The sequence below is a fragment of the Phyllostomus discolor genome, chromosome X (genome assembly GCF_004126475.2).
Source record: "Phyllostomus discolor isolate MPI-MPIP mPhyDis1 chromosome X, mPhyDis1.pri.v3, whole genome shotgun sequence".
NCBI classification, from domain to species: domain Eukaryota; kingdom Metazoa; phylum Chordata; class Mammalia; order Chiroptera; family Phyllostomidae; genus Phyllostomus; species Phyllostomus discolor.
Genome location: NC_050198.1, coordinates 41,888,597 through 41,903,724, shown reverse-complemented (window position 1 = coordinate 41,903,724; position 15,128 = coordinate 41,888,597). Strand labels below are relative to the sequence as shown.

Below are 15,128 nucleotides of genomic sequence, written 5' to 3'. Positions count from 1 at the left end.
TAGAAGTAGAAAAAACATCTCCCCTCCTCTTCCTCTTCCTTCTTCTCTTCCTCCCCCTTTTCCTTTTCCTCCTGCTCCTCATTCTACTTCTGCTTATCTCTCTCTCTCCCTCTTCCCTTCCTCTGTCCTTCACCCTTCCCTTTTATTTCTCTTACTCCCTCTCTCCCTGTCCCCTCCCTCTCTTCTTCCCTCCCTAACCCCATTTTTTCCTTCTTGCCCTCTCCTTCCCTACAGCAATGTGTGCTATACACAATAAGGCTTTGGACCCATTCACTGACATCCTCCAGAAGCTATTCCATTGGAATCCCCTTCCCAGTGAGAATGCTTTCCTCCTGGAAATCGCAGGGCCAGTAGCTTCAGTCTAAGCCCTGCTGAAAATCCAGGAACACTTTGTGTGTGAGTCCTGCTGCTTATCTGCCCCATCCATCCTCCTTTACTGGATTAAGTGGTTGAATCAGTCTCGAGACTATTATTCCCCTGCAGTGGTGAAAGGAAGCATCCAGGTTATTCCATGAGACTTTCAGGAGGAATTCACCTGTGATGGCTGAAAAGCGAAGCTGACACAGGACCTGTCCTGGTCTGCTGGGGAGGAGACTGTTGGGCTCAACTGTGCCAGGGCATAGCAGTGAGGTTTGGGCCAGCCTTTTGCATCTTTCTCCTGACTAGCACACAGATGAAACACCAGCCCTGCCAAAGCCTGCACACATGGACCAGGACTTTGCAGCTTCCTGAACATCAGCAAGAAGCTTCCACAAAAGCAACTCTGTGACTTCACAGGTCACCATTCTGGCTAAGACCTGTCTGTGAATGTGGCCCCTTGGCCCAGTGGGACTGGGAGGTACTGTGATGGAAGATCCAGGGTCCTTAGTTCTCTGGAAGACTTCCTGCTGACACCAACCCAGGCTCGTCCATAGTGATCAACATGGGGGGAGCACACCTATACTTGAAAAGGACCCACAAACACTGCTCTGTCAATATCACTTGGCATAATAAGGCCAAGTACCATGACAATCGCAGCCTTCAAAAAATGAGTCATTTGATGACCTCCTCCATAAGCATGCTTATGAAAATTCACAGGGTGCCTGGGACATCCTTTACAAATCTCCATCACTAAGCAGCAATTTTCAGCCATTGTTCCCTCCTGGTCACTGAAAACATTTGTCACTTCCTGTTTTTACCATTTTCCAAAGATTCTAATTGTCAGTTTCAAAAGGCAACAACTGTTTTCTTGGAGCTTATCTTTGAAGCCCATTGATTCAGAACAAAGGATTGGGGCCTCTATCTGCAAAACAAAGGAAGCATCCTCCTAGGGAGGTCTGGATAGAATGCTCTGGCTGCTGAGCCAGGGACAACAGAACCAGACCCAGAGCCCAGGACTAGGAATGCCCTGGACCATCTCAGCAGTATGATAGACCCCTCTTGACAGCAATGCCCCAGAACCTTCAAGGATGCTAGAGGGCCCATGCTGCAGGCTGGATGTCAAGTGTGCCCTTTGGACTTGGGAGTTTGTGTAACCATGCCACCCTCCAGGTTTTCCCTTCAACTCTGGATGCTCTGAATTTTGTGCTTCCTTGGATGAGCATTGCCAACAACCCCATTCTTCCTATAACCCTGGACTATTTGAGGAGCACTCTCTTTTATCTGACAGATAATACCCAGGTCCTCAACCCTCTGTCTTTGGTCTCCCATGCCCTTGGAGTGTCTTTCCTCTCTGCTTCTTCCATTCTTAGTTCTTCTGCCCTTCCCCTGCTTCTTCTTTGGTCGCACTCTGTAGCCTACATCTGCCCCTGTGCAACTGTGTTATTTGATGAAACTATTGGGCAGCCAATTGGGAAGGAGTTAGGATCAGTGTAGACCTAGCTGGCCATAGGAGCCAGTCCCCAGAAGCAATGGACTGGACAGGCAGCAGCATGTGGTCTGCAGTTAGAAGACATGGTATCATGTCAGTAAGCTGGAGTCTGTAGATATTCTACTCTTGATCCTAGCCAAAAGGCTGAGACATTATGAGGGGGTCTGTAGATATTCTGTCTCCTGGACAAAGCTGATGTAAGGGTGGAAAGAAAGACCATAAGTGAAAGGGCTGCCTCAGAAATGTCTGCCCATCCTGAGCATCTCAGGGAGATCCTAACTCCCCACCTTCCTAATGGCATGGCCTTGGGAGGTCACATGGCCTCTGTGCTCTTCAGTAACTAAGTGTGTATCACTGGGATAACAACACGCATACTTCAAAGTATTGTTGCAACATTGTGTGAAATAATGGGTGCAAAGTGCTCAGTACGGTGAGCATGCATGAATGCAGTTTTGTCACCTTCATGCTTTAACAGGAAGAGGGCAGCTCTGTGGGCTGCTGAGTAAAAGCACCTCCAGGGCCCACATCCCAGAGGATGGGGGCAAGAGCTCGGACAGGAAGCAAGCTAAGGACAGGATGGTGAAATCATTTCTAGTATAGTCAGACTGGTGCTATGTGTTTGTCCCCTCTGCCTTGGCAGGAACTGAGGCCAGAAACTGCTGCCGGGCCTGGGAGGTGGACATTCTCCCAAGTACCAGCCCTCTGCCTTCCTCCATGCCACACCCCCATGTCAGCCCTCTAAACACAGAAAAGCAGGCCAGCCCATGTTGCAAAGTCAAGTCTTCTGGCATCTAGGGGGATGCAGCTCAGAAAGTGGACTCAGGGAGGTTATTCCTTGGTGGAGCTGCCTTGGTTGTTGGCATATTTGTGGGCAAGCTTCTTAAGAAGCAGGGAGAGATGGCAGTGGGTAAATACTGGATTGGGAGTCAGACTTGAATCAGAATGGCTGAGGATCTCTGTGCAAGGAGTGAGTCATGCCTCCCACGTGCCCTCATCTGGTTCTCTCCCAGCTGGCTCCTTGAGCCACTCTCACACTCAATGCCAGGACTGCAGGCCTGAAGCTTGACTCCTCCCCCTGCCCACCCAGCTTGGAAATGGAGACAGGAAGCTCATCCCAATTGCACATGCTGCAGCCAGTCAGGAGAATGAAGGGAAGTTGGCAGTGAGTGACTACTCCTGGTGTCAGACAGTACATCCATCTGATGATGTGATTATCCTGCTGTTCATGCCAGGACCACCCAGAACAGTCCTCAGCCTTTCCCCCATGACAACCCTGCAGAGTCTGGGTACCCACCATCACATAGCCCAGAGTCGGCTCTGTCCCAGTCCTGGCATCCCTGGTTTGTTCAACCATTCCTTGTCTGGGTAGTTTAGAGTGCAACCCCTACCCTAGTCATTTAGTGTTCTGAATGCAACCAGTTTATCTGGGTCTCTTTGATAGCTGCCATGCCCAGACTCTTGTCAGCACTTATAGACATGGTCTGGCCAAAACAGAGTAGTGTAGGACTGTCACCTCCCTCATTCTACATACTCTGCTTCTATTAATGTAGCCTAATGTTACATTTGCTCTTTTGGTGACCACATCTCACTGTTGACCCATCCTGAGCCAAAGAAGGACATCCAAAATGCCTAATTATTATTCTATGTGCACTTGCTGTTAAGTAAGCTCTGTGTCTGCCACCACAACCTATGCTGTCACAGTTGTTGTTTGTTTGTTTGTTTTTTTTAATCCAAGTTGCAGAATCCTACTTTTATTTATACCTGTGGAGTTTTGCTTGGGAGGGTGGGGCATGCATACAAGTGTGTGTTGGTGTGTTCACTCATGCTTTCTGCTACACCAAAGCCAAGTCCTGGTTCCTCACACAGTGACCCCAAGGCAAATATTTCTTGGTAGCCTTATTCTAACACATCTTTTTCATCTTCTGTTTAGCAAGAGAAACAGAGATCAGTTCTTATGGCAATGACCCCTGAACAGCAAAGTGCATATATCACCCAACAGATGAATCAATTTCAAGGTAAGCAGTTAAGATCAATGTTCCTAAAGGGACAGGCCAGGCAGTGTGTATGTGAAGGTGGAGTGAGAATGCACCCCAGAGTAAGCAATTACTGTGGGTGTTTCTGAAAGCACTGAGGAAAAAAGGGGAGGTCTGCAAGTCAGTTCAGTAGCACCCTGGTTGGATTTCTCACACTGGAAACTTAAGTAGGATTCCAATTGAAGGCCATGTCTTAATGACTCTGATATCATTATTTAATTCAACAGATTAATTAAACTCAGGCAATTTAAAGAAGCTATTCTCAGGGGGAAAAGGGCACACCACCTAGGCTTTTATCAGAATTAACTGAGGACTGCTACAACCCAAGGGTTCTGATCCTACCCTCCTTGCCCTTACCCCAGTGACCTTCTATTCTAATGGGATAATGGGCCACCTCTCAAGTGTGGGCAATGGAAAAGGGGTTGAAGTTCTGCCTTAAAGAGTTTGTGGTAGAGGGTTCCCAGAGCCTCCACAGATAGCAGGGGTCCCCACCCTATCATGACAGCTATGAATGTAATCAACATTCATTAGTTGGGAATACAACTGTTTGGGGAACAAAAACAAAAACAAACAAGCATTGATCCCTACTTCTTGGAGCTTGCAGATTAGCTGAGGAGACATGTGGTAAGCTATCCTTAACAGCCAGCAGTGACACTGTGCAAGACCAAGGTTATTCTCATCTAGAGCTCAGAAAGGCCACTTGCCTTCAACAGGTGGTCAGCATCTTCATTTTGGGCAATGTAACATTGCTCCTCCATTCTCATGCAAAAACCCCTGTTCCTTTGGGCTTAACACCAACTAAATACCCACCTGCCCAGGTCAGCCACACTTTGGCTGTAGGGACAGGACAGACAAGTTCCAGGAAGGCAATTCTGTCTGTCAGGGGATGGACAGTGCCAGGCCTGTGTACTGAGTATTGAGTATATAAAAGCACACCAAGACCCTGGCCTCATGAAGCTTATAATCTACTTGAAAACACAGAAAGACAAGCTGGCATTTTTCATCCAATGTTGTAGATACTTGGTGGGGGGTGGGGGAGGTTTGTGAGCACAGACTCTAGAGTTTAGGAGAGCTCTCTAGAAGAACTGCAGTCCAAAGTGAGGGTGGAAGAACAAGGGGACTTGAGAAAAGCTGGGGAACAGGACATGCTCAGTAGGAGCCAAGGGTAGAAGGTGAGAGGTCAGTGCTAGGCTGATAGCTTCCCACCAGCAGCTACAGCCCAAATTGAGAACACCTTTGGGACTGACTCCCTTTCTCTTTTTCTGTAGCCATCCAAGAACAAGTCACCTCCAAGCGTAGCCAGACCAAGGCGAAGTCCCCATATAGCCAGCACATGATGCCACCCACAGCTGGGTTCCTTCAAAACAATCTGAGTCCAGGAATGATCCCACCAAAGAGACACCAGACCCATGAGGGCATCTCACTGACCTTGGGCAAAAAGCAGGGAATTTTCAACCCCAGACCCCTATTTCCCATACCATCATGCTCAGGCCAGAACCCCCTGGGCAGCCTTGGCTCTGTCTGCCAGCATGCACAGATGCCCAAGGCATCCCCCTTGGGAGTGTTCCTGCCCAGGTTTGGCCAGCTCCTCAGTCCCCACCAGCTTAGTCAGCCCTGTGTACCAAGAATGCCCACCATGTTCAACAATGCCACATGGGTGGCAGCGGCAATGTCAACCCCAGTGGTCTCAAAGGAACCAACCCTGAGGCAAGTGGGTAACAGCATCCAGCAGCAATTTGATAGGAACTCAGTTTTCACCAAGGTGCCTGCAGGAATCTCCCTGGTAGCCCCAGCCTGTCCACCACAGCAGGCAGTCAGGCCTCCCAGTCAGGGGACCCCAGGAGACAGGCCTGGCCAGATGGTGAATGCTGTCTTACCCAGCCCCAACTTCCTAAGACAGAGTCCTGTGCTTGGTCCTGTGCCTGTGCTGAATGCTGCCAAGTCCTTCCAGCAGGGTGTAGCCAGCTTTGGTCCCATGAGTCCCATGCAGGGCATTGAGCCGCCGCCAAGCTATGTGGCTGCTGCTGCCACTGCCTCTGCTGCCTCCGCCGCCTCCACCATCCCTGCCAGCTTGTCTCCAGATCCATTCAGCAAAATCGGGCCCCCTCCTGAGCTGCCACCCTATGATGTTTTGCCCCAGGCCCAGCCTCTACTAAATGATGTGGTTTCACCACCTGACTCCAGTGAGGTGGATTTCATTGAAGGTCTCATGAAAGGCCCCAGCACAAGCCCAGATGAAGACTGGTTATGCAACCTGAGGCTGATTGATGACATTTTGGAAGAGCAGCATGCTGATACCCAAAATGCCACAGCCCAGGATGCTGGCCTAGTCACCCAAAATAGCCAGAATAGCCCCCCACAACATTGACATCACTTTAGGGAGTGGTGTGAATCCATAGCAAATTCACAACTGGCTCCAGACAGCCACACAAGTGTTCGGCCCATGCCCAGCCCTCTCTCTACCTGTAACAAAGTGGAAAGCTGGTGAGTTTTCAAAATACTTGTACATATTTGAAAATTTTATAAATGGTTTTCCTAAACTTAATGCAGAAGTATATATACTTCATTTTGTGACTGTAAATAAAGTGACAGCTTTTCTTTCAATACAGTTGTGTTTATTATACATTGTTGAAAATATGCAGACTGTGTTATTTGCTCCCATGACGTCTTGTAAGCCAGGTGGCTAAGTTGCTTATGATTTTGATGCAACAGAAGATGTGATGTAACCAAGAGGTGTTATACAAGCTTACAAATGCCACATAGAAAACCACTTGGCCATTTATTTCCATTTTCACTGAAAATATGATCGCCTTGTGTAATTTTTAATCTTTGCAAACCTTTCAGTCTCTACTAGCTCTTTCCTGATAAGCACATTACAGAAAAGCTGCTTTTACTGTAAGTGCCCCACAGAGGAAATTTGCAAGGAGGCTGAGGAGAGTTCTGTGGATTTTGGAGAGGTAAAGAGAGAGTATGTGAGCTAAACACTCTCTGAGCTATCAACCTTAGGGATCAAGAGGGTCCTCCCTTTATCATTCAGACAAGAGAACCTCAGCTTTGCACCTCTCCAGAGTTACCCTTGCAGGATGAAAGTGAGATGTTCCTGGTTTAAAGCCTTTCAGTACTTGTTTTGATGTAAGTCTTTGTGGTTTGTGGGGGAAAGTCTGTAAACATCAATACTTGATTTTTGGTTTGTGTTTGATGCTTTGTATCTGTAGTTATCATCATGTATATTTCAGTGTCTGTTATAGAAAAAAACCAGTCCCACTGTCTGTAAACTTTTCTGTGTCCAGACTCTATGTAATCACATTTTAATTGCCACTTGGTATTTTGCCTCTATGTTTGAAATCTGTCATCTGTTTTAAGCCAGAATGTCTTTTCCTTTCTTTCTGTAATAAACAGCCTGGAGAAAAGTGTCCCCCTCCATTTTCATTTTTCAAGGAAGCATTCAGTATCTGCAAGCCCATGTCAGCAAAGAAGGCCAGTGCCTTTGGTTCTTTCCTGAGCTGCTGATATCCTGCACATTGGAAAGATGCTGCACATAAGGGTGCAGGGTGAAAAGTTTGTGTGGGCCAGCTACAATTTCACATCACAGCATAGAAGCTTGCCATTTTGGGTCCCAGCCCATCATTTTATAGATGAGGAAACAGAAGGGATGGGAGACCACTAAGGCAACTCAGCTTGAGAGTGTGGGCAGGAGGAGGCTTGCACTGAAAATATAAACTGCCCCACCATCCTCTTTTGGCTGAGAGGTTGACAGACCTAAATAATGTGCCATCTTCTCCCATGTGACACCCATATAAAGCAGCTGGAGATGGGGGAATACCTTGAGGCACATGACATGTCTGTTGTACTGGAGAGTAAATGTCTTTCATTTCAAAGACAACCAACAAGGCCTGGTGAAGCCACTGGGCAGCTGAGTACCCCTGCAGTGCATGGTGAAGGTGGAGGGATGTCCCAACCCCCCCCTTCCCAAAGCCTTGATCATCTTGAGTGCTAGGGCAGGAAGAGCTCAGCAGGCTGGGCTGGGGTGCAGGGACCACAGGGATGCATGGAATAAGTCAAAGTCCCCATAGCTTAGCTTCCCATCCAGGACCACAGCAGAAGGAGTCTTTGCTCTAGTTTGCCTGACTTCAAACCCTGCTGAGCTCCATCTAGTCCCTTTTAACCCCATCCTACCCCACCCTCCAGCATTCACAGCAAGTGGGTTAGCTGCTGATTGTTTCCAATTTAAACTACATGAAAACAAAGATTCCTCTCACCCAACACTAGGGCCACCCCCTCCTAGCAATAAAATGGCTTCAACAGAGCTTCATCTGAATTTGGCTTATGGTTAGATTTCATTTCCAAGGGGACCATAATGAGATGGCTGGGACCTGTCCCTGTCCTAGTCCCTGTTCTTGTCCCTCTCCTGGGGTGGTCATGAGGTGAGAGGATTTGCAGGTGGAACCAAATCTCCCCAAAGGAAGTGAGGAAGCTAGTTGGGATATCACTGCAGGTACTGTAAAAGCACAAATGAAATACCAGTTGGGATTAGATGTAGTCACAAGGGAATATGTCACATTTATTCCTCTAATTGGCTGGGAAAGATTTTGTACCTCATTCTCAAAGTATAAAATGTTTCAACATAATAGCATGCTTGAGGAAGCCCATGCACTGAGACAGACCTGTTCTGTCCATCAGAGTCTAAAATGCTCTAGGAAGATGCCTGCACTCACCACTCAGTGACTATGACTGGGAACAAAGATCAATAGGATCTTTGGGGTAGAAGCAGGGGTAAAACAGGCCTCCCTAGCCCATGGGCCAGAGGAGTCAGAACTGAGAGCCAGGCCCCTCCTGCTTCCTGCAGAGCATTCTTTCTTTGTAGGTATGGGTAATGGATGTGTCCTAGGTTATCCATCAGCTTCAGTCATCACTCCCTATCATGGTTTCTGCATTTTTGCCCCTGCCCTCAAAGGCAGCACCTCCTCAGGAAGCCTCCCAGGAACCATCCTCACTATGCCTCTTGGTGTTGCCTCAAGTGCCCCAGTGGTACCAGGCAATAGACAGGCCCTGGTTTTTCCTCGGGGCCACACTGAAACTGTTGGGCCCACATCTATCTCCTCTCTCCAGTGGGCACAGGAGCAGCAGGGGTTGGGCCAGGTGCCCTTCCTTGGCTCTGTGTTAGACCCAACTGCCCAGTGACTGTTGCTCACAGCCAACCATTTGGGGTACTGAAGCCATGCCCTGTACATCTCCCAGTCCAGCCCTCCCAGTAGGGCTTCCTTAGCCCTCCATAGAGATTCAGGGCTCACCACTGTCCCCACTCAGTTTTCATGGTCCTCAGAAACCCCAAATAAAAGCTGAGCTTGGCCCATTGAGCTCTCAGTTTTCATTTTCTGCTCCCAGAGGATTTGCTGCACACTGCAGCCACGTAGTAACCTTAAGGCTAAGCCAGTGTGGACAGCTGTGTAGACAGCTCCCTGAACACTTTCTGCCACCTGACTCCAGCCTGGTCTCACTGCCCCTCAGCAGTCCTTTTGCATCTCCATTCCCACTATGGTTGTCTGAAGTTGCTCCATCCAGGAAATACCAGTTCCCACCTTTCTGCCATTGTACTGTTAGCCTCTCTTTGCTGGATTCTTCCACAGAACTTTCAGCTGGGCCATGTTTTCTCTAGGGTGTGGTCAAGGATGTTCCAGGCAGAGGGAACAGCAAGTACAAACTCTAGGAGGAGTGGAAAAGAGGCGAGTGGGTGGGCCCAGTGAGCAACAGAAGGTGAGACAGGAGAAAGATTGCATGGGTTGGCAGGATCAGAGCACACAGAGCCTTGCAGGCTGTCTTCATTGCACAAGAGAAACCTTGGGTCATTCTGGTACCTGTGTGGAGAATATACTCACTCCAGAATGAATGAGGAAGGCCTCTGTGTCCAGGGCTTCTCTCTATAGGCTTCCCATGGACATCCTCAGTTTGGGATGCCTCAACTGAACTCCACATCATTCCTCCAAATCTGACTGTCCTGCTCAGGGGCAGGCAGGCGTTACACCACTCCACTCCACTTTTAAGGCCCCAAATCCCCTTGGTTTCCAAGCCTGGAATCTGGGAGTCATCCTGAATGTTTGTCTTTTTCTCATCCCTTCTCTATCCTGGAAAGATGGGGTATGTCCTCCAATTACTCTGCAAAATATCTGTGATCACAATGAAAATCCCAGCAAGATTATTTTTTGTAACATGACAAAATGATTCAAGGGGATTGACCTGGTGAGAAAACAAAATAAAAATAGCCAGGAAATTTCTAAAAAAAATTGTTTGAAAAATCAAGAAAGGGTTTTTAATACTACCAGATATTAAAATGTATTGTGAAGCTACTGTATTTAAAGCATCGTGGCCCTGACACAGAAAAAGACAGACAAGTCAGTGGAAATGAAATAGAAACATGTGTGGGAATTGAGACAATGAGAAAGGTGGCAATTTAAATCAGTGAGGGAGACTTGATACATGGTGTTGAGAAAACTGATTTGCCATTTGAACAATAAATCTGGATCCTCTCCCTCACCCCTGATATCAAGATAAGTTCAGATGATTAAAAAATTAAAATAGAGAAAAGAGCCCTGGCTGGTGTGGCCCAGTGGATTGAGTGCTGGCCTGTGAACCAAAGGGTCACTGGCTCAATTCCCAGTCAGGGCACATGCCTGGGTTGCGGGCCAGATCCCCAGTGGGGGACATGCAAGAGACAACCACACATTGATGTTTCTCTCCCTCTTTTTCTCTCTCCCTTCTGTTCTCCCTAAAAATAAATAAAATCTTTTTTAAAAGAGAAAAGAAAAAACTCATACAATCACCATAAGAAAACAAGGGTGGGTATTTTTAGAATATGAAGATAGATCAAGTTTCTCCAATTATAACATGAAACCCAGAAGCCATAAGGAAAAGACTGATGAAATAGCCCACATAAAATTTTAAAACTTGCATAGAGAAAAATGCGCCATGGAAGTCAAAAGATAAATGACAAATTTAGGAAAAAAACTGAACTCATGACAGGCAAAGGCTGATATGCCTAATACAGATGAAAGCAGTTAATTGTTCAGAAAAAGAGAAATACAATATTTTTATGGCAGTTTTATTCACAGTAGCCAAAACCTGCAAACATCCCTGGTATCTGTTAATAGGAAAGTAGATAGGTCAATTCTGATATGTTCATGCAATGCAATACTACTCCTCAGTAAACAATGATAGTCCACAACAATGAAAAACAACAGACTACTGATAGAGGCTACGACATGCATAAATTTCCCATGCATTATGCTGAAAAGAAGCCAGACACAAAAGCATATGTATGATCCAATTTATAGATATAAGAAATCCATGGTGAAAAAAATCAGAACAATGGGACCCTCAGAACATAGGGAACATTCTGGGATGATGATAAATTCATGTTAGGAATGTGAGTTACACAGGTGTATGCATTGCCAAAACTCAGAGTATGATTCAGTTAAGATCTGGACATTTTATTGCAAGTTAATTTTGCCTAAAATAGAAGAATCTTAAAAAAATGTATTGAACTCCAGTTAATGATCTGCTAGAGTTAGGGGTGAAGTGTACTCATGTCTGCAACTTACTCTGAAACACATAAAAAAGAAGATGATTAATGGATGAAAAGAGGAATGAGTATATGAACTTCTGGCCAAGATGGAGGAGTCGGTAGATACACTTTGCCTCCTCGAACAACCAAAAGGACAACAAATTTGAAAATAAAAAATAACCAGAACTGTCAGAAAATTGAACTGTATAGAAGTCTGACAACAAAGGAGTTAAAGAAGAAATATTCATTCACACTGGTAGGAGGGGTGGAGAAAATGTGTAGCAGGGCTTCAGCTGGAGAACCTGGCAGGCAATGCGGTGGCAGGTGTATGGATATACCGGGAGGAACAACTGTGGAGTGAGACAGACCATGCAACCCAGGGGTTCAGCTTGGGAAAAGAAAGCCTCAAAACCCCTGGCTGCAAAAACCTGTGGGGTTTGCAGCAGTGAGAGAAACTCAGAATCTCACAGGAGAGATAGTTGGGGAGACCCACAGTGTCCTAGAATGTACACAAACCAGCCCACCCAGGAATCACCACCAGAAAGGCCCAATTTGCTTGTGGGTAGTGGAGGAAGTAACTGAAACTGGAGCCAAGCAAGCAGCATTGTTCCCTCTAGGACCCCTCCCCTACACACAGGGCCACAACACAGTGATGTGGGTCATCCCACTCTGGCAAACACCAAGCCTCTGCCCCTTACAACATAACAAGTGTGCCAAGACAAGGAAATATAACCCAAATGAAAGAACAGACCAAACTCCAAAAATAGAACTAAGCAACAAAGACATAGATAACCAATCAGATGCAGAGTTCAAAACACTGGTAATCAGTATGCTCACAGAATTGGTTGAATATGGTTGCAAAATAGAGGGAAAAGTGAAGGCTATGCAAACTGAAATAAAATATATATATAGGGAACCAACAGTGAAGGGAAGGAAACCAGGACTCAAAGCAATGATTTGGACCATAAGGAAGAAATAAACATTCAACCAAAACAGAATGAAGAAACAAGGAATTCAAAAACATGAGAAGAGGATTAGGAACCTCTAGGACACATTTAAACATTCCAACATCTGAGTTATAGAGGTGCCAGAAGAGGAGAGGAAGAGCAAGAAATGGAAAACTTGTTTGAAAAAAGAATACAAGAGAACTCCCCAATCTGGCAAAGGAAATAGACTTCCAGGAAGTCCAGGAATCTCAGAGAGTTCCAAAGAAGTTGTACCCAAGCAGGGACACACCAAGGCACATCATAATTACATTACCCAAGATTAAAGACAAGGAGAGAACCTTAAAAGCAGCAAGAGGAAAAGAGAGAGTTACCTACAAAGGAGTTCCCATAAGACTATCAGCTGATTTCTCATAGGAAATGTTGCAAACAAGGGGCTGGAAATTAGTATTACAAGTCATGAAAGGCAAGGGCCTACATCCAAAATTATTCTATCTAGCAAAGCTCTCATTTACAATGGAAGGGCAGATAAGGTGCTTCCCAGCTAAGGTCAGGTTGACGGAGTTCATCATCACCCAGCCCTTAGTATATGAAATGTTAAATGAACTTATCTAAGAAAAAGATTATCAAAACTATGAACAGTAAAATGACAGAAAACTCACAACTATCAATAACTGAGCCTAAAAAGAAAAAGAAAGAAAGCAAACAACTACAACAGGAACAGAATCACAGAAGTGGAGATCACATGGTGGGTTCAGCGGGAGGGTTATCAGCAGGGAGTTGAAGGGAGGATAATGGAGGAAAAGTACAGGGAATAAGAATCATAAATGGTAGGCACAAAATAGACAGGGGGAGGTTAAGAATAGTATAGGAAAATGGAGAAGTAAAAGAACTTATATGTATGGCCCTTGAACATGAACTAAGGTTGGGGCCGGGGAAGGGGAATTCTGGTTGCAGGGGGTGGTGCAGGGCAGAGGAGAATAAAGTGGAGAAAAAAATGGGACTTTAAGAGCATAATCAATAAAATATACTTTAAAATAAAAGAAGGATGAATAGAGAGATAGAGATGTGAAAAAGAAAGTAAAGTAGCCTGCTTGTGGTAGAAACCAAGAGATGGGTCTAGAAGGATTCACTGTACATTTCTTCAAACTTTTCTGATTACTTGAAATTTTTCACCATAAAATATTGGGGGGAAATAATTATTTTTTTAATTACCAATGCACTTTAAAGTATAAACCTAGAAATTTGAGGTGGGGAAAAAGGTGACAGAGACCAAGTTTATATTTAGGAGGCTGAAGAAGAATGGTGTTCCATTTTCCTACAACTTCTTTTCCAGGAGCCAGTATAGGTTAGCATTAAACACAGGGAGTGAAATAGTCACTCCCTATGTGAAACAACCAGTCAGATTGATCTTATCTCGCTTATTCTGACAACATTTTGCAGAAACTGATCACTCTAACCATTGTTCACCTACTTTGCTTGAACTGAATTTTCTCTGTATTCTCAATGTTTAAAAAATTGCTCTCCAAAAAGTGTTGTATTTTCATCTTATTATTTGTAAACTTTTAAAAACTATTTTATTTATTTTTAGAGAGAAAGGAAGGGAGGGGGAGAAACATCAATGTGTGGTTGCCTTTTGTATACCCCCTACTGGGGACTTGGCCACAACTCAGGCATGTGCCCTGACTGGGAATCAAACTGGCAACTCTTTGGTCGCAGGCCAGTGCTCAATCCACTGAGCCACACCAGCCATGGCTCATCTTATTTAAATTACCTTGATAAACATTTATTCTTTTTTATGTACTATGTAAAAAATAAAAAAACAGAGCTCCTTCAAAACACTAAGAAAAATATGAACTACACAATGAGAAGGAAACAACAAAGGACAGGAATAGTCAGTTAATAGAAGAGTTAAATAAAGGACAGGAATAGTCAGTTAAATTGCCAGTGAACACGGAGAGGATGCTAAGCTGGCCTGATAATGTCAGGCTAAAGGGAGTGTCAATAACACCAATGACGCTCTGCCATGGTGTCTATCAGATTGGTCCCAGATGTAACAACTGATAATAAGTGCTGTAGCTGGAGCATGGGCACACAGGCCCTTTCTTTCCTTCACTGCTGATTGGAGGGGAAATACAGGCAGCTATTGTGGGACAGTTTGGTAATTCTAAGGAGAGTTCCAACTTTGGCTGTTCATTGAAAAATACACCTTCATGGACCTTAACCTCAAAGAATATCATTTAGAGGTGCTAGGGTTGGGCCCAGGAATCTGTATTTAAAATTCCAAGATTGAGAATAACTGGCTTGGCTTTTGATATGGTAAGAATCTTTTACAAAAAACTGGCAAGAATGTTTAGATATGTGTGCACAAAACTGTTAATTATAGCATTATGTGACCTCACCAAAAATTGCAAACAATCCAAGTGTCCAAAATATGGAATGTTTAAAGCCACACAGTGAAGGACTGTGCAGCCATTAAGAAACACACAGGACAACCTCTGAAATCCTGTTAAGTCCACTCAGCAATGTTTTTTGTTCTTTTTTCAGTTTTGCTCTGTCTTGGGGTTCTGTTTTGTTAGTTTATTTTGTTTTGGGGGAGGTTTGTTTGGTTTTTTTTGTTTGTTTATTTTCTCTTTTCTCCCATCTTGCATCTTAATTCTTGCTGAGGAGAAAGCAACATAAACAGACTCAAGGGTGATCAGAAACTGGAGGTAGGGCATAGCCAAACCATACACTGTCCGGGG

General features: G+C 45.2%; 1 protein-coding gene across 1 annotated transcript in view; it reads left to right on the top strand.

Moving 5' to 3' along the window:
• The window catches only part of MAMLD1 (mastermind like domain containing 1), a gene marked incomplete at its 5' end in the record, with an annotated part of 48,598 nt that extends 41,320 nt beyond the window's left edge, over nucleotides 1-7,278 (top strand). Inside the window, 2 exons of the mRNA XM_028523484.2 lie at nucleotides 3,780-3,864; nucleotides 5,151-7,278. Of these exons, the coding sequence (XP_028379285.2) occupies nucleotides 3,780-3,864; nucleotides 5,151-6,250 (1,185 nt within the window). The remainder of the gene's footprint in view (nucleotides 1-3,779; nucleotides 3,865-5,150) is intronic.
• Between the last annotated feature and the right edge of the window lie 7,850 nt (nucleotides 7,279-15,128).